Source organism: Alligator sinensis, unplaced genomic scaffold (assembly GCF_000455745.1).
Source record: "Alligator sinensis unplaced genomic scaffold, ASM45574v1 scaffold1296_1, whole genome shotgun sequence".
In the NCBI taxonomy this organism is placed as follows: Eukaryota; Metazoa; Chordata; order Crocodylia; family Alligatoridae; genus Alligator; species Alligator sinensis.
In genome coordinates, this window is record NW_005842865.1 from 127,226 (window position 1) to 145,350 (window position 18,125).

At 44.0% G+C, this 18,125-nt stretch overlaps 1 protein-coding gene across 1 annotated transcript in view; it reads right to left on the minus strand.

The window, feature by feature from the left end:
- SMARCC1 (SWI/SNF related, matrix associated, actin dependent regulator of chromatin subfamily c member 1) overlaps window positions 1–18,125 on the minus strand; it is a gene marked incomplete at its 5' end in the record, with an annotated part of 138,659 nt that overhangs the window by 79,291 nt on the left and 41,243 nt on the right. Inside the window, 6 exons of the mRNA XM_006035676.3 lie at window positions 4,381–4,502; window positions 10,500–10,537; window positions 11,209–11,268; window positions 13,725–13,849; window positions 15,327–15,445; window positions 16,629–16,754. Of these exons, the coding sequence (XP_006035738.2) occupies window positions 4,381–4,502; window positions 10,500–10,537; window positions 11,209–11,268; window positions 13,725–13,849; window positions 15,327–15,445; window positions 16,629–16,754 (590 nt within the window). The remainder of the gene's footprint in view (window positions 1–4,380; window positions 4,503–10,499; window positions 10,538–11,208; window positions 11,269–13,724; window positions 13,850–15,326; window positions 15,446–16,628; window positions 16,755–18,125) is intronic.

Below are 18,125 nucleotides of genomic sequence, written 5' to 3' on the forward strand. Positions count from 1 at the left end.
TAGCAAAGAACAAGTGAAAGGGGATCTGAAAGAACAGAAGGAACTGTCCACCTCATGCATCGAATATGCACAAATGTGATAAAAATCAAATCCTGCTTTGAACTGAACATCAAAAAAAGGGTAAAAAGGGTTGAAAGAAATTATCAGCAAAAGCTTAGCCTCTGAAAAGATCATTTCTAGAACACAGTGCATTTCAGAACTGCATTTGGTCAAGACTCAAGAGGCTCAGAGCACAGAATTCTTTGCAATACACCTATTAGACCAGGTTTGACTGTCAAAAAGCACAATTCATTTAGGTAAAGTTGTATCAATCACTTCATTCCCAACTTTCAATAAACCAAGGCAGTGCCTCAGTAGCATACCAGCAGTGGCACTACCGAGTATTTATTTAACATGTTGTTTCAGCCATTTTAAGATGTCATCACCAGCACGAAGAGGCTGAGGGCCACCAGGTAGCATCATAAATGGGCACGAGTCAACAATATGGGACACAGTTTAACTTGTCCAAACGGGTACTTGTTGTCATTGCAAAGGCCCCATTGGTACAGGTCTGAGGCAGTCTCCAGTTCGAAAAAGGTTGAGAAGTGCCTTATAACCGTGTGGCCAATTAAATCCTGGTCGCCTGACTGTAGGGTCAGAGATGATGTGCCGACTGATTGATTGCGCTGACCATTCTTCATGTCATCGAGTTGGTAAGAAAGAGTCAAAGGATTTTGAAAGGGTGGACCGTACTGGGCATCTTGAGGGGAGCCAAGCTATTAGTTGGTGGAATATGTCCCAGTGCAGTGGCAGCGTAGGATTATCATGGAGTGATACTACTGAGTGAAATCGGGGCAAGGGATAGTTTCACATGTGGCAGCCAATATTTCAGAAAGGACATCAAACCCCAAGAGGAATCCCTGTTAAGAGTTCCCAGTGACTGTTAAAGCTCAATGAGTGATTGCTCCAGGAAAACATTCTGCCAAAATAGGTTTTTCAGCCCCAAATCCATCAGCTAGACCTACAATCAACAACTGAACGCATCAAGAGTCCAAAGCAAAATGGGCTTTTCTTCTTGCTTTGGGCCCTAAATAACTAAGAGACTGCATTCTTCCTTATGCCCCATGACGATGCCCAAGGTTGACCAAGGGCAACTTCATGTAAGGACCATTAATGCACCAAGTCCACAAGGTGAAAATGCACGGAGATCGTTCTCAGCAGTCACTTCTCAGCTCTGGAGGCCACCAGCGACCCAGCCTGGACATCTTTCAGAAGTCATTCTGCAAACAAAGCTGGGCAGGGGTATTGTTGAGGGGGCTTGTTTTACGCTAATGCTCCAGTTCCCTTTTAAGTTGTTTGGTTCTTTTCTTCATTCTCTTCTTTTAAGTTATTCTGTCCCTTTACTGTAAGCTGTCCTGAGCCTTTGTTGGAAAGGGCAGCATAAAAATCCACCCAAATCAAACAAACGTTGGCTTGTTACCTTACAAATATCAGACCTCCCCTGCCACGGACGTGCTAAAGCTTGTTTGTTAAATGCCGCGGTAGACTCAAGTGATCTAGTGAGCCACGGGCATGTATCTTTGGAAATGGCATACAGCTTCTGAAAACCAGATTGCACAAACTGATTTAGTGCCCTGCAAAACACCATTAGGATTATTACTCTTGCTGCTATAAACAGACTGATCTGGAATCCTCTTACCAGGGAGCAACCTGCCTGAATTAGCAGGGTTTTGCTGAGACGCCTCAGTCTACTGGGCCTTTGTTCCCAAAAGAGGCCTCTGGGTGGTACTGTTATACAAAATGTCTCATGGGTTCCTGAGTACAGTAAAAGCCCTGTTATCTGGCATTTTACTAACCTGCCGGAAACCCCTGTGCCTCAGGTAACCGGCATTCTTAGATTATCAGCACCCCCCATTCCCCACTCATGCCGGAAAACAGGGCTTGTATTGTATTTAGCTATTTCTCCTCAATCCCCCTCTGAAATTGGAAAGTACTATTTTATCCTCATTTTACAAACAGGAAACTGTTTGTAAAATACAAGAAGTTAAAAATATGTTTGCACAAACAAGCAAAAAAACCAACAACCTTGAGGTAATCCTCTACCAGCTTAAGTCATAGGAGTTGCCTGTTCCTTATCTACACTGTCCCCTGTAACCAGCATTTATGAAACCATCCAATATTGCACTTCTCGACCAGATCCTATGGAAAGAGTAGATTAGGGGGCAATGGCAGTGGAGACTCATAACTGGAAGCTCAGCAAAGCTTCAAGGCCCAGGGTGAATGCTGCCAGGGGCGAAGTACAGGAATGTATAGCCTGGACAACTGGGCAGACACAGGCTTGAGGACAACCTGCTTACTGCAGACCTACTCGAAGGAACCTGCTTGGGGTCACACAGTTTGACAGAGTGGGTTCAATGCCCCAATGATGAAATCATCCATCCATCCTTCCTTCAAAAAAACTAAAATATGTCCTATAAGGAAAACAAAGCTACCCGCTAAATAAGGTCACTTTTCCCATAATCTGAACAAGTATTAGACATTAGGGCTGTGCAAAGCTTCGGTTCCCGATTCAATTCGGCAGAGATTTGGCCCAATTCGGTGGCCAAATCTTTGAATCCGAATCGAATCAGGAGACCCTTTAATCTCTCTGAATCGAATCTGAACTCTCCAAATTGATTCGGACAGATTTGGAAAGATTCGGACAAAGACAGCTTTAAATGTTTTTTCTACATACCTCTAGGTAGCAGGAGGCTCATGAATGCTGCGATGCTGGGGAGCATGGAGTGTCCCACAGGAGTGTGGGGGGTGCTCCCCAGTGCGCTTGGCAGTGGACCTGGAAGTGGACCAGAAGCACTTCCAATCCACTTCCAGGTCCACCGGGGAGCACGTGGGGGACCCCGTAGCCCCTCTGGCTTGGCAACTTGTACCTCCTAGGTCTGGGGGGGCACCCGGGGGCCCCCCCCCATGGCTGATCGTCAAGCTGGGGCAACACAGGGGGGCCCCTGCAGACCAGAAGTGCTTCTGGCCCACTTCCAGGTCTGCTGCCGAGCACACATGGGTGTCCCCCCCACTCCTGTTGGACGCTCCATCCGCCCCAGCATCGCAGTGATCACAAGCCATGCTGGTACCTCAAGGTATGTAGAAAAAACTTTTAAAGCTGTGTCTATGTCCAAATCACTGTTTTTCTGAATCAGCATTGAATCTTCAGATACGGATTCGGCCAAATTGAAACAGGCACAGTGATCCAAATCAATTAATCAAATCACTGTCCCTGATTCAGCCTGAATTCGTATCTGAATCAAATAGAGCCTGCTTTGCACACCCCTGTTAGACATCTGGAAACAAAATGTCAAGAGTGGATAATGAGAATAGAGAGTCAAGCTGCTCATGTCTACAGCTACAGGCACAATATGAGCATCTTACCCTGAGGCAGTGAACAGGGGCAAGCAATGGCCTCTTCAGGCAAATGTCTCTAGGTTTCAAAAAGGATGCTTTTCGGGGAAGTGATTATGTTAAAGGCTGGGCCTTCAGAGAACAGTGACAATCAATTGCAGATCAAGCCATTCTTGTTTCCTTTCTCCTAGTGATAACATATATGCACTTCCTAAACATACAAGTGCCCCAGCTTGGGTCTCAGAGTTATTCAGGGATAATAAACTAATAATAGACTAAAAAGCCTATGAAGGTCCCTTCCAGCCCTACTTCTCTATGATTCTACACTCAGAGCCAGTATTAGGAATTCATGATGGCAAACCATCTAAACTTCCAAAATATAAAAGCAGCCAAGACAGAGGTGAGGGCAGGGGGAAGTGAGGTGAGGCTGGAGCAAGAGGAAGAACTGTGAAAAAAGCAGTTTGTGACAATGAATTTAGGGTTACAGTTGCAGAAACGACTTTGCCAAAAGGTAAAAGGGATCAGGGCTTTACCCTGAATCAGCTGCTCTGCAGTAACTGCTTGGATGCACAGTACATGGCAGTTAATTTACCGTCACCTGGCTCTGTGGATGAGCTTCCCCTTACTGCAGGGCAGGGAACCTGCACACGACTGCTGAAGAGCAGGTGACAAGCAGTAAAGCCCCTCTTCCCTTGTCCTGTGGGATGCTGTTTGTATGTCCATATCCTACGCCAGAATTCCTGAGACCGGCATGTGGAAGAGAGCACTGTGCAAGCTTGTTCCTTGCAATCCTAAACTACAACCACAGTTGAAAGCCTGCTTCAGCACAAAGAGCATCTAATTGTATTAAGACATGCTTTCAAATTATGTCCAATATGGCTAGACCCAAGCAGAAATCAAATTAGTTTGTAATGTGAGCAGAACTGCAATCCAGATCCTATAAGAGAAGGCAAACAAATGAGCACTGTATTTCTGGATCCCCTCCCAGCCCTTAAGTTCCCTTCTTACCAATTGTAGTCAAACCAGGATGCATAGCTTGGAATAATGATGTGATTTGTCTGCTCGGTTACGTTGTCTTCACCTGCATCAATCGATCGGCTCTGATCACCTTTATTAGGATCTTCATCTTCCTGCATCACAGGAAAGAGAAACAATAAAAATATATCAACTAAAAGAAGTGGGAAGCAAGCAGGTAAAGTGGCACTGAACTACCACATGGTTACATTAGTCCAAAACAATGGCTTCTGCCATTATCAGAAGAATAACTTCACTGATCAACTGGAAAAGCCTTAATGAACAAGTTGATCTAAATTCACAGCAGAGCTTTCCATAGTGTTCATGTTCCCTTAGTTTTCAGAGGATCATTTTCCCTTGACCTAATGAGCTAGGAAGCATAATCTAACAACAGTAGAAAGTAGGCTTTGCAGCTGATATTTAGGGTACAATGCTCACATGTGTAGTGAACACACAGGTTGGTTGGGGGAAAACGTTCACAGAAAAAGAAGAATGAGAGACAGGCTACACAGTAAACCTGCTGTGCTGCCAGTGGCACCTGAAGGCAGGTAGCATGGTCAGCATGCATGAGGGCACTGGTGCCTGGCACAGCGAATTTACTCTCCAGTTCTGGCTGAACTGCTCATGCATTCGACTAAACACTGATGGAGACGCAATGTGTCTGAACAGCAGCAAGTGAGCAAGCCACAATTGCACTGTTGTGTTCTCTGCCAACAAGCCTTTTACCTTAACGAGGCGTTAAGATGGCCTGGGGCTGTCCCATGCCCTCCTTAAACTTCAAAATGGTCAGACAACCCTCTAACAGCCCAGGAACCTCTGCCGAGTCCCCATAACTCCACTGCCTTAATCAACACAGTGGGACTCTGAAAAAGCAGGTTATTTGTGGAAAGAGCTGCTAAGCGCACTTTAATACATCCAAAAAGAGAGAACTTTTTTCAAGCACAGACAGATGGGTCCAGGATGGCTGGAACTGAAAAAGAATGGCAGTAGGAGGTAGTGGGCTGCCCAGAGACCAGGAAAAGAGACTGTTTTGCAAGTGGGCATCCTACACACTGATGAAGATGTCCGTCTCCAGATGGGCCATCTAGCCACCATCCAGAATGTCAAGTGAACAACATCAGCTTCCAGTGCAATGTGTGACACTGGTCTGGGGACACGTCAGAGAAAGATGCACTAGCGTGGTCCGTTGAGAGGCTCATCAGCTCAGAGTACCAGAACTGCTGTACCCAAGCTGGAGCTACCATGGTATGGCCCAAATCCTGTCTGAACTCTCTGAGGAGTCTGGAGATGGTGGGGAGGAGAGAGAAGGGGCAGAACAGCCCCAGGAAGAGAAATGCATCCAAAGAACATGGATTAGCACCTACCCAGAAGCAAAATAATTAACTCTTATTTTAGCACACACTGGGTGCATCTACACGTTCATTAATGTGCCATAATTACCGTGCATTAAGTTTAGTACCAGTAATAACAGGTACTAACTTAATGCACCATAATCCATGCTACTGCGCATTAGTGCAGATGAACTGGTTTTTCTGCACACTTTTTGCATGATGGGCTAATATGAAGTAAAATTAGTCTAATGCACATTTAGCATCTCATGTAGATACCCCCACCAATCCTGTCAGAAATTCAGAGTGCTCTTCTACGTATTGCCCCTCCGACTCCCGCTGTGATACCCAGGCTGGATACTGGGGGTGAGAAAAAGAGAACTTTTCTGTACCCTGGAAAAAGGATGAGAACTGGAGACCTTGTTTGATGCAGATGCAGTTCTAACAAGGGTACTAAGTCAGCACAGTTAACAGGAGAGGCAAGACTGGAAGTAATGGTGCTTGGAAGAATATGACATGTGCTTCAAGAGAGGCCCAGATATTGACCTACAAATAGCTTAGCCAGTACCCTGAATAGCTTCAGTCCCACAGTGTCTCATGCTAAGGGACAAGTTGACACTAGAGGGAATGAAGGGTCCTGGTGCCTAGAACAGCACTATAAAGGTACAACGCCAGGGGCAGTGCAGGAATCATGAGATGCAAGAACAGCCTGTGCCTGCCTCCTCTTCCATGCTGGGTCATCAGAATGATGCCCAAAGCAGACCTGGAGGACTGCTCAGAGAGGTTACATGTTTAGAGATACAGATGATAATCTGTGCTTGGACTCCCAGCTGCGCTGATTTCTCCCTCACGCTGATGGTGTTGAAGTGCAGGGGGGGCTGAGAAGGGAAACCACTAGCAAGGCAGCAGAGCTGAAGTTTGCTGATGCCAAGGCAGGGTAAGGCTGATTTTTTCCAGGTTTCACTTGAGGACAAGGAGAGGCAAAAGCCAATGGCTGCACAAGACTTTTCCAGTTAAAATAAAACCTACAAGCTTCAGCCACATTTCCATCTTTAAACAGTCATCTTGGAAAATACTACATTCTATGATGTGGCCTTCTTGCAGACGATAAGGCATCAACAACCCATGTAAAGGCAAACCAAAATGATCAGGGGCCTGGAGCCGTTGCCAGACCAGGACAGACTGAAAAAGGCTAAAACTCTTTGGCTTGGGTGTGGACTAAGTGAACAGGGAACCGTTGTTCACCAAGTCCCAGAATACTACAAACAGGGAGCATGCAATGGAGATGGTTTAAAACTATCAAGACAAATTAGGAGACAGGTTTAAAACTAACAAGATAAAAATATTCACCGCCACAGAAGGTGATGGAAGCAGACAGCACAGCCAGGTTCAAAAAGGGACTGGACACATTTGAGGATGATAGCTCTAGTAACGGCTGTTGAACTGAATGGTTAGAGAGGTTTCCTCTGGTATCGCTAAACCTACTATGTCGGCTGTCAGGGAGGGTACTGAATAGGGGATAGATCACTCTAGAGATACCCAGTTCAATGCTCTCTTTCTGTCTATAGCATCCATTTCTGCCACTGTCGGAGACAGAATACTGGGCGAGATGGACCGCTGGTCTGACCCAGCGTGGTACTTCTCATGTCCTTATGCCAACAAGTATATTTGAGTGACTGTTCACAAAAAAACCAAACAACCAACACGGGCTCCAAGGGTCTAAATCTACTTACTGTGAGGGCAGATGTCCCAGACTCTAGGGGAGAATGTTACAGAGAAGTCCAGTGCTTCAGAATATATATTTTTTAATTCTAGCCAGGAATTAGGAGCACTGAACAACGGGGCCCTTCATGTTTGACCTAAAGCAAGATGTACAATTTGCATTTGTGCAACACTGGCACTTCATGCTTCCTTGCCCAGCCCTTTGCTGCACCACAACACACGGGTCCTGTGGGCTGCCCCACTCCACCCTCAGGGACTGGGGCAGGAAGCAGAAGCTGAATGAGGGGGGAAAAGCCTGGTGGGCAGCAGCAGGAGAGAAATGGCACTTGGACAGGAGCCCCTCCTGTGTCACATGCAGCCCACAGACCACCAGTTGGACAGCCCTGATAAGGTGTGGTCCTCTCCTCTCTCAGACTTCCTGGATGAGGGTTTTGGGAGTAGAAACGGTCATCCATAAACCTCCAGGTCTGGATGGAGGGGAAAGAACATGAGCTGCTTCAGGGTTTCATCTTTATTTGGACTTGCAAGTCACTGGATCAAGGTGCAACAATTTGTTCATCAGTTGTGTCGGGGAGCACTTAAGTCTGGCAGGGAAATACAGATGCATTTCCTCTGGCTACAAAAAGCTGTTAAACTAGTATACTACCAACTGCTGACTCTATGCCACGTGCTGGCGTAAAAGAATCAAGGATACCAGAAGATGTATCATGCTGAGGGACTGTTGGGGAAACTACTGGCAGTAATGCGCTTAAGAAAAATTGATGGATATTGGTTGAAAAAAGGTAACTGTTGGAAGAAACAGCTCTTGTTGTAAAAACATAATAGGATTAAAGAATATGGCAATATGGGTTCCTAAATACGATGTGGAGGGTAGGAATGGTGGTTATTCAACATTTTTAAAGCTTTAATTGATTGAATTTTTTCCTATATAATCCCAAGTAAAGAAAGACTGATCACATATGGAGTATGGGTGTTAAACAGATATGTGCCTGAACCAGCTAGAAGCAGAAAAACTGTCGTCCAGCCAGATTTCACAGGCAAATTAATTCATGGATTAAGACAGAATAGAAACTAAGCCTAACTCTTAGCACCCATGCAACCCTATCTGGGAGAGGCAGTCCTGCCCTTCCTCATTCAGTTCTGAAGACTCAGTGCTTCCCTGCCTTCATCCTCTAACAGCTCACAGTGTCCGTGCTCCAGTCTGCATAATGCATTAACGTGCGTTAAAGTGATCAAACACTGGCCTTTAAAAAACAAAACTATTCCTTCCCCCTCCAACACAGAGAAGTACATTTGCCCAGGAAAAAAAAACTGCTCTGGCAATGGCTTAGTATAAAAAAAAAAAAGTATATAGTATAAGTGCTGCACAAAACACACTGTTCCTGACTCCAGGATGTTGCTCACTTAAAGGGTAGACACCCACACACGCAGAACATGAGGGCACTGCTGCTTTTCTGGCATGTATTTTACCTTGTGTACATACATGGTGTCTGTTCATCAGAAGTCTGCTCCAGCTTGGATTATGAGTTTAAAACTGGCATTTAGTTTGGAACTAAATCCGGCTGTTTTAGTTCATGTCTCTCTGCTTAGGTGCTTAATTATCTGATCATTACAGTGATAATCAAGTTCCTAGCAAAGGTGATTACTGAAGAGAGGAGCAAGCTGCAAGTGTACTGCGATTTTCTTTTCTCTCCCCATTTCAAATGGGACAACAGGTTTCGATGCTTCCAACAACCAAGTACGCACCTGATCTGATGTAAATAAAATATGCACCTGAAATTCAGTAAAGCTGGAATCACATAAGGACAGAGGTCACAGGTCGCATTTTCCAGAGTTAGGTGTGCAACTACAAACATCCCTTAGCAGCATGCAGAGATCTACGTGGCATCTGTGTCTAACATGCCCATCTTCAAGCACACACATCTAACTTTGAGACTCTGGCCCTGAGCTTGTATACAAAGTCAGTGACCAGTCAATGCTCCTTCACAGCAAGGCTATTTACTGCCAAGATGTAAGTCACCACATTTCTGAATAGGAGTCCTACAGGACACAGGGCATACTTGCCCTGCTTTTTAAGGCTGACCCTTATGGTTGCCTTCAATTACCCAGAGCCACATGAGCTATTATTCCTAGCCACTGCTTCCCATCTATATTACCTTGTGGCAGCTATGTGCAATGCACAGGAGAGAAGCAGGTTGCAGACTGATTCCTGAAAGGGCACTGCTCAAGAGGGGCTTGTCTTTCTCTCTGTGCTTGGCTCCAATTACAGGAAGGCTGGTACAAGAAATTGTAGTATTGCAGCTGGCAGACAGCCAGCATCCTACCTGGGGTGCCCATGGAAATTGTGGACAAATTGTGAGGAAGGCTAGGTTAGGAAGGCACAACCTCTGCTCTGATACCCATGACAATGTCTAGAGGTGGGCTAATGTGTATTAAGACAGGCAGATTTGGGCTAGGTGGCCCTAAGTAGAAGTGCAGAGATGCTGCGTCTAAACAAGAAAAGGAACAGCCCAGGTTCTGTGCTCCCCCCTGAAACTCTGCTGAGGCTGTCTGTCTCCTCAGATCCCAGTTGCTGACCACACATTTTATAAATACACAGTAACCTTTCTATACTGATTCAATTTTCTTTTCCTAGATAAGGAATTATTTCATGTTGACAGAAGAAAGTCTTTCACCAGGAATGGTTTTATTCTTCTGCCCGACACAAATGAGAGCAAATTAAAAGGGGTGGGGACTTACTGCTTTGTCAGCTACTCCAAGGTTAACTGCCCTATGCCTACTCTTACGCTCTGGAAAGTGAAAGGTGGACTGTGGTGGCTTAGCTCTTTCACAGAGGGGACAGTACTGCAGTTCAGCTTTTGCTTACTAAGGGGGATGGGGAGGGAGGGGAGGTGCGCACGTGGGCAATAACCTTGGAGCAATGAGTGCACAGCAAGTCTGTGTTTCTAATCAATTTGCTGAAATTATGCTTTCATCCATTCCCTTCAGAACAATTGCTATTTGAATTCTTGAAGGTCAGATGAAGGTTATTCCCTACCCAATTTCTGACAGAACAGTTGTTACCTTTCCTCCTGCAGCCACTGTCTCTTCATCTTGTTCATCTGCAAGGTAAGAGGCACAGCATGAAACACTGCCAGGAAATGCATCTGGATTACTACGCTTTTCTAATACAATCAATTAACTGGGCAGGATTGTGTTTGTTTGGGGCACAGGAGGTGAGAAGGGAGAAAGGAGCATGGACTGTACATCAAAAACTAATCTCGTCGTTATGGACATAATGAGTCACACAAAAGAAAGAAGGGGATAGGAACAGAAATACAGGGAAAGGATAATTACAGTCTCTCAACACTTGGGGATTCATAATTAATTACTGGTTAGCCTACTGCCCTGGATGCACCCTTTCATAATAGGCTGTAGGCAGCTTGTTCAGGTCTCTAATATCTAGTGCCCAGCCAGCCATGTTCCACAATGATTTTCTCCGGTTCCCAGTAGAGAGAAAGAAAGGGTTTGCCTAAGAAAGGCTGACACACTTAAGAGCACACAGGATGCCTGAAAGAAAACAGCCTCAAGAGAGGCAAAAGAATCTTTTTTCCTGTTGCTGATTTGAGTGATAGGAGTTAAACATGAAGCTGAGACTCAACAGATGGAAATGAAACAGGCAGAGTAAAGAAGTGTAGCACTACAATGATCTTAACTGTAAGCATCTTTTCTGGCACCTTGTAAACATGGGTCTATTACAGAAGTAATGTAAAATAAATTCATTTTTTTTTACCTAGGTCTGCTACTGTTCCTCCTTTCACCGGGGTGTTTTCACTGTCTTTCTTTGGGTTCACTATAAAAGGTAAACCAGACTGAGAATCCAGTGTGCCCCCAAGTCAAGATACACTATAAGCCCACCAGTCTCTCCCATAACACTAGAATATCCCATGGTGTTACCACACTGGGTTCCCCAAGTTGCCGCTAAAGCATGTAGCTGACATACAGGGGTAGTGTTTTCAAACTGAAACCAAGAAAGCTATTCCATGGCCCAGTATGTTCCATGCCCCATACTGCAAAAACAAGCCAGTTACCACACTTCAGATTTAAACCATGAAAATAAATCCATTTAAAACAGCCGCAGGAAACATGAACACAAACAGACCAGTGGTTTCTCTAGTCCAGTATCATACCAATAACAGTAATGTACAGCTGTCTATTCAGAGAAAAAACCCCTTGCAAAAACAGGGAAGTGCCTGTAATTCTCTCTCGTCCTTCAGTGTTCACTATTCTTCTGTCTTAAATCACCTATGCCTCTCTCAGCCTTTTGCACCTTACGTCCCACCAACCATTTTGTCAAAAAACTTTGGTCCCACCACGATAAAAACAAAACTCCACTTTTTCCAAGAAGTTTATTTTTATGTTCAGTTGGAAATTTTGAAGGATATTAAAGTCCCACCTACACAACCTTTGCATCCCACTGGTTGAGAAACAGTGACCTACCTATGCTACATAGATTATCCAACCCATTTTTAGAATCAGCCATATTTACTGCTAGTCTACACTTACATTTAGAAAAAGAGAGATTCAGATTTGACTGGAATTTATTAAGAAAAATATTACAACAACAACTTATGGTGGTTGAGGAAAGGAGAACGGTGGCAGGAATTGAAGGACAAGCCCAGAATTGTGCAAAAGAAAACCCTCCTCTTTGACTGTACTTTAGCTTGCTCTGAGATCCTGTTCTGGAAGCAGAACCAGCAGAACGCAGAATAAGCTAGAGAGTGCGTGAAGGAGAAGCTTCCTCTGCTTTACACATTTCCCAAAAAGAGTTGTCCCCAGAGCTTCTCAATGCCGGACGGCATAAACAAACTGACATCCCTTAGCGTGGCAGTTAGATTCATGACGCTGGATCCTGCACATCTATCAAACCAGAATGACAGTTTGCTTTGCTGGCCATATGCTCACAGTTCGTGAGAGGTCAGATCTGCACAGTTTCAGAGGACAAAAGATCTATTTGTCTAGAGGAAGACTCAGCTTCAAAGAACTGCCACAGATTTCATTCTTATACGTGCTCGGGTTACGCTTTGTTCTGAGCAGGGAGAATTACACAGCTACCCCCTCCCCCCAAATCACCAACTACTGAATTCTTATCTGCAACTTGCCATAAAATGTCCCAAATGCTTTGCTCCCAAGGATAGGTATCAGAGCAAAGACTTCATAGATTTCATAGACATTAGGGCTGGAAGGGACCTCGGAAGATCATTGAGTCCAGCCCCCTGCCCAAGGGGCAGGAAGTCAGCTGGGGTCATAGGACCCCAGCAGGATGAGCAGCCAAATTTCTCTTGAAGGCGTTCAATGTAGGTGCATGAACCACCTCGAGTGGCAGGCTATTCCAGACCCTGGGGGCTCAGACAGTGAAGAAATTCTTCCTTATGTCCAGCCTGGATATGTACTGAGCTTGTTTTGTTCTTCACCCAGTGTTTACTGTATTAAGAAGCATTGGTCTCAAGTGTTACACCAAAAGATCAGGAAACTGAACACACTGGCTTTATCCCTAGCTCATTAACTGAGGCCATGCACAAGCATTACATTCCTACCAGGAGAATCATGTCTGTTGCTTCTCCCAGTAGAAGCAAGAAGCATTCATTCAGTCCCTCCCGGGAGGAGACCTGCCCTGTCCAGAAGAAAGATCTTGCAGGTGTCAGCATGCTCCCCTCCCAGTCTGGTCTGGGAGGAGTGGGGAGCAGCAAGGCAGTGTTCCCCACCTCTTCCCCAGACCAGGGACTGCCCAATTCGGGGAACAGACTGGGGGCTTGGCCCTGCTGCTGGACTAGTTTGGGAGGGGACTGGAGCAGCAGAGCAAAGCCCCCTAACACACCTCACAAACCAGGATCCCCAATCTGAGGATTGAGGGCTGCATTTGTGAGGCTGCTCCCACCAAGAGAAGGAAGGAGCAGAAGAGCAACTGATCCTTGCTCCCTCTCAAAAAGCTATACCATATATAATTTTACTTAGTTATGTGGGACACATGAAGTCTTAGATATTCAATCTACCATGCTCTTGTCTTCACTGGAGTTTCCATAAAACTTATTTCAAAGAAAGAAGGAATTAAAGGTCGGTTTCACCATTTCCACCTTTCAAAACCCTGCTGAAACAGTAGCAGATGTGCACACACCCCACAAGAGCGGGCTACTGCAGAAGTAGCTTCTCAAACAATTTGGTAAAATACGCAGTGAAAACACTGTACAGTGTTCGGTAAATGGCTGACTATTCAAAAACCCAGCGTCACTAGTAGCATGCAAACAATACCATTTTTGGGAAGTACCACTTCTTCTATGTTGGGTACAGGTGTTGGGTCTTCCATGTCCTTGGTAAGATCTTCTTGCTCATCCTCTTCTTTTTGACCTCTCCTTTTCCCATACAGACCTGCTTGTCTAAAACAGAATGAACACAAATAAACAGCTGGAAGGGGTACCTACCATGCATTTCAATCCCACCAGCTCTCCCAGGTTAACAGGGTTGGGTCAGGATGGTATGTTCAAGGTAACAGATGTGGTAGGAGTGGTCTTGATGATTTGTAGATAGCAATATACATTTGAAGAGAAGTAACAGTCTCGTGCTATACTATGGTGCAATTCCTGCATCCTGGTCAAACTGCAACTCAAAATGTTGCACTCTATACAATTTAAATATCTCCTGCATATTCAAAGAGGTAGTTTTCATCAAATCCTTTCTTGAGCAGGGCTGCTTTTCACTACTGAAACAGCACCTACATTTCAACCTGGAGATGGCTGTATTTTAGATGCTGTGTTAAAACACCAGGGGTGATGTCCTTAATATTGGTGAGATTAGACAGGTTAGTAGCCCATCTATGCCTGTCATTCTCAATTCCAATTAAGGCCCCAAATTTTGCAGAATATGTTATTGCTCAATTAGTAACCTGCTGAGCCAAATCCAAAAAATAATTTATAAAAATGTCTAGAGGCAACCAGCAAAGGATTTTTTAAAATCTGTCTTAGGATATCAATCTAGTTTCCTCATAAGAACATGCTGGGGGCTTCCAAGCTTTGAACTGGTCTACTTTTGTACAAAATGTTCATTAGTCATTGAAATGAAAACAGGTCTACCAAAAAGCCACAACCAAAGTTTAAACACAAATATCAACTAAAAATCACTTCCTTTCTTTACTGCTCAAACCCTTGGTTCTTATTTCCTTAAATCATCAGTGCCATGAGACTTTTGCTTAAAAAAGGCCCACCTGCCTAATAAAATTTAGAAAGCCCTCACAAACCTGAAACATGAATCATACAATAGCAAAGCTTCTCCTTGGAGGAAAAATGATTTTCAGGACTTATTTATAGCTCAAGGCAGAGGGCAAGTCATTTACAGATCAGCAAGTGCTAGCCTGTGTTAAAAATTTGCATTAAAATGTAAATGGATTTAAGCCTCCAATTACAGTTGCAAACTCCTCAAACTATTAAATAGTTTTAAATCCCATTTCAATTGGTTCAGCTCAAATACATTTACAAATGAAATGAAAAACAACGTAAGCAAGGTTCAAATCTTCAGAGCACCTGCCATGGGTTTGTAGGAATGTAACCAAATCAATGAGGAACAGTGGTCCTTATTAGAAAAAGTTGCACAAACCGTAAGTTTGACTGCTAATGATACTAGCATTGCAATGATGGAGCTCATTAGGCTAAGAGTAATGACTGCACTGGGCTTGCCTTTATTCACCAAGGAGAAAGCCTAGCCTGCAAATGAAGGTATTCAGTGTGCAGCATTAAAAATTCATGTAAACCTATTGCAAAAGGAGAGTTATGTTAACACAGCAGCTGAAAGTTGGGGAGAAGAAGAGGGAGGTGATTGCTGAGCCAAGTCAGTCCCCAGTTGTGGACCCCACACACTCACCCTTTTTTTCCAGTCTTTTTCCTTGATTCCACTGGAGTGGGAGGAGGGGAAGGTGAATGCTTTCGTTTCCTGGTGCTTGCTGCTGCTTTTCTGTCTCTCCTCTCAGGACTACGCACAGGCTGGTAGAGAAGCAAAGTTGTCAGTCAGTACCAATTACTGCAGCACTGAAATTGAGCAGCCTGTCACCCTCTCCTCATATGTCCTCCAAAGAGCTAAAAGCATTTCACTTTTAAACAGCATTACACCAACCATTAGGTTATGCTTCAGAGTACCTGCATTCTCAGCATGAGAAATGCTTGACGTTCCTATTCTCCTATAACTGCTGGCATGGTTATGTGCCAGACAAATGGACTCCTGAACCTTTGCAAGGTTTGAATGCTAGCTTTCGACTCATCTGATGTACTATGCCCATTCACAAGGTTAGATTTAAACTAAGCATCTGACAAAATAGGTGTTTCATAGCTGTTGCTATGAAAGCTCATGCCTCTCTAAATCAGTTAATCTCCAAGTCCTGTCTTCTGCCAGATTTTACCCTGAAATCTTAGTTCTAAAAATAGCATTTTCATGGTCTTCCTCGCAACACTGAGGAAACGGACAGAGGTAACATTTACAACAGTGTAATCATGATCACACCAGGTTTGAAGGAATAGCAGACAGAAGAAACTTAAACTGGTGTGACTTATAACAGTTTAGGCCTGATTTGGGGGGGGGGGGTAGGGGGGGGGAAGGGAATTGTTCTCCATTGGACTGCGTGAAGTTATCACAGTTAAAAGGTTTGCAGCATCTGCTTGCATCCATCCCAGGGTAGCTGTTTATTTAAAGGTAAATGGGCTATTCCTTGCTCTCCTCTCCCATTGCTTAGTGAATGAGGCACAGACTTGCCCTAAGGTAACTGCACATCTGTCCAGTCCCGATGCCAGTAAGATTTCAGCCCAGGTTATGCGTATGTCTGTCCACATCCAGAGGGACAAATGAAGGTTAGTAAGCTCAGCACATGCAGGTACAGAGAAATGTCAATATTTAGTACTTGGACTGATTCTGAATCAGTTTAACCCAATTTGAACTGTGTATGGAAGCAAAGTCTCTACCCAATATGTTCTGAATAGAAAAGACCTACAATGACAAAGGGAGCCACCAAACCCATCCAAGATCTAGAAGTGTGTCAAGTGTACATGAGATCTGCTTGTTGGTTCCTGAAAGACTAGAAGCTAAAATTTTAAGAGTTCTCATTTGTACAGCAGTAAGGAACATAATTAAAACCGCTAAATCAACAAGTCACCCGCCAGCAAGGACACCCCATACCTCTTCATTCTTCATAGAGATTCGCTGCCGAAAGCTCACTGGCTTCCTATTCTCATCCACTTCATAATCCTCTTCATTCATCCACTCGTTAAATACGTCCGTGTCTAAAATCCATTTGGTATGAACCTAAAAAGGTAAATCCAACAAATCTCAATCCAGAAGAAGAATCCTACTCATGCTAGTATTTCTGCATCAGCTGTGAACTTGAACAGACTTCTATGACTAATTTCAGAAAGAAGAAAGGGAGTACATGCAATGCAATGAGAAAAGGGAGTACATGCAATGCAGTTACTGAAGCCTGGTGCTGCAGTGGTTTTCAGCCTGTGGTCCACGAAACCCTTGGGGGTCCGCAGACCATGTCTAAGGGGTTCGCGAAAGATGACTATGATCAATCAAAAGTATGTGAATACCTACACTTACAATTCAATGGGTCTGCACCTCCATTTGAAATTTTCAAAGGGGGCCGCAAATGAAAAAAGACTGAAAATCACAGTTCTAAATTGTGTGCATCAGTACATCCCATGGTCTTGCTGTTGGGACTGTACTGCCATATGAATGAGTCACTCTGGAACCTAGATGACAGTCATCGCACCTTACTGGGATACTCTGGTTACAAATCGAAATTTGAAAATAAAGAGGCTAGGGCTAATGGTTCAAATTTCTTAGGAGAAAAAGCTAGAAAGGGAAAAGATGGACCAACCCTTTGCAACGTCAGCATTTTTGGGCAGACAACTGCAGTTATGTAGATTCACTTATTGCCTACTTCTGAACTATGTCAGCAGCTCTCTGACATCCACATGTGAAAGTCTGGAGAGTTGAACAACAAAAAACTACAGATGTAACTCCAGCTGAGATGTTTTTGAGTGCCCCTGTTTTTGTCAACTAAGGCTTTTTAAGCAAAAAAAATGGCTTTAATTATCAAACAAAATCCCCAATACGCTATCCTTGCTTTCATCTTACTTCAAAGAAGTACTACTTTCACCCTGGTCCAGGCTTCCAGAAGTGTGGAAGATGACCAAGATCCTCTGCCACAAGCAGGAAGGAAGGTAGCAGAATAAACTCATGCAAATTTTTAAGCTAAGTATAGAAGATCCTCTAGAAATCCTTGAACAAATACTGATTCATAAGAGAGACATCTCTAAATAGGCTTTTAATAGTCAAGATGGGCTCTTGAACTTAGCTTTTTATACTGAAAAAATGTGAAGTGTTCAAAAGAGTTATTATAAAATTAATTCCTCCTCCAATCTATCAAAGAAAAAATTAAAAAGCCTTCTTCAACCTGATCTGCCTACTTAAAGTCCTCAGCCAATGGATAACAAAAACAGAAAGCATTTCATTTTACTAATCATAAATTGATGAGTCGTTCAATAACTGAACAAAGCAATCTTTATTACTTGTTTGTTAGAATCGTTTCCTCATGTTACTCTCTTTCAATGAAATAAATCAGAAAACACTGTTCCACAATCCGACCTCCAACCACATAAAAGACCTAAACAA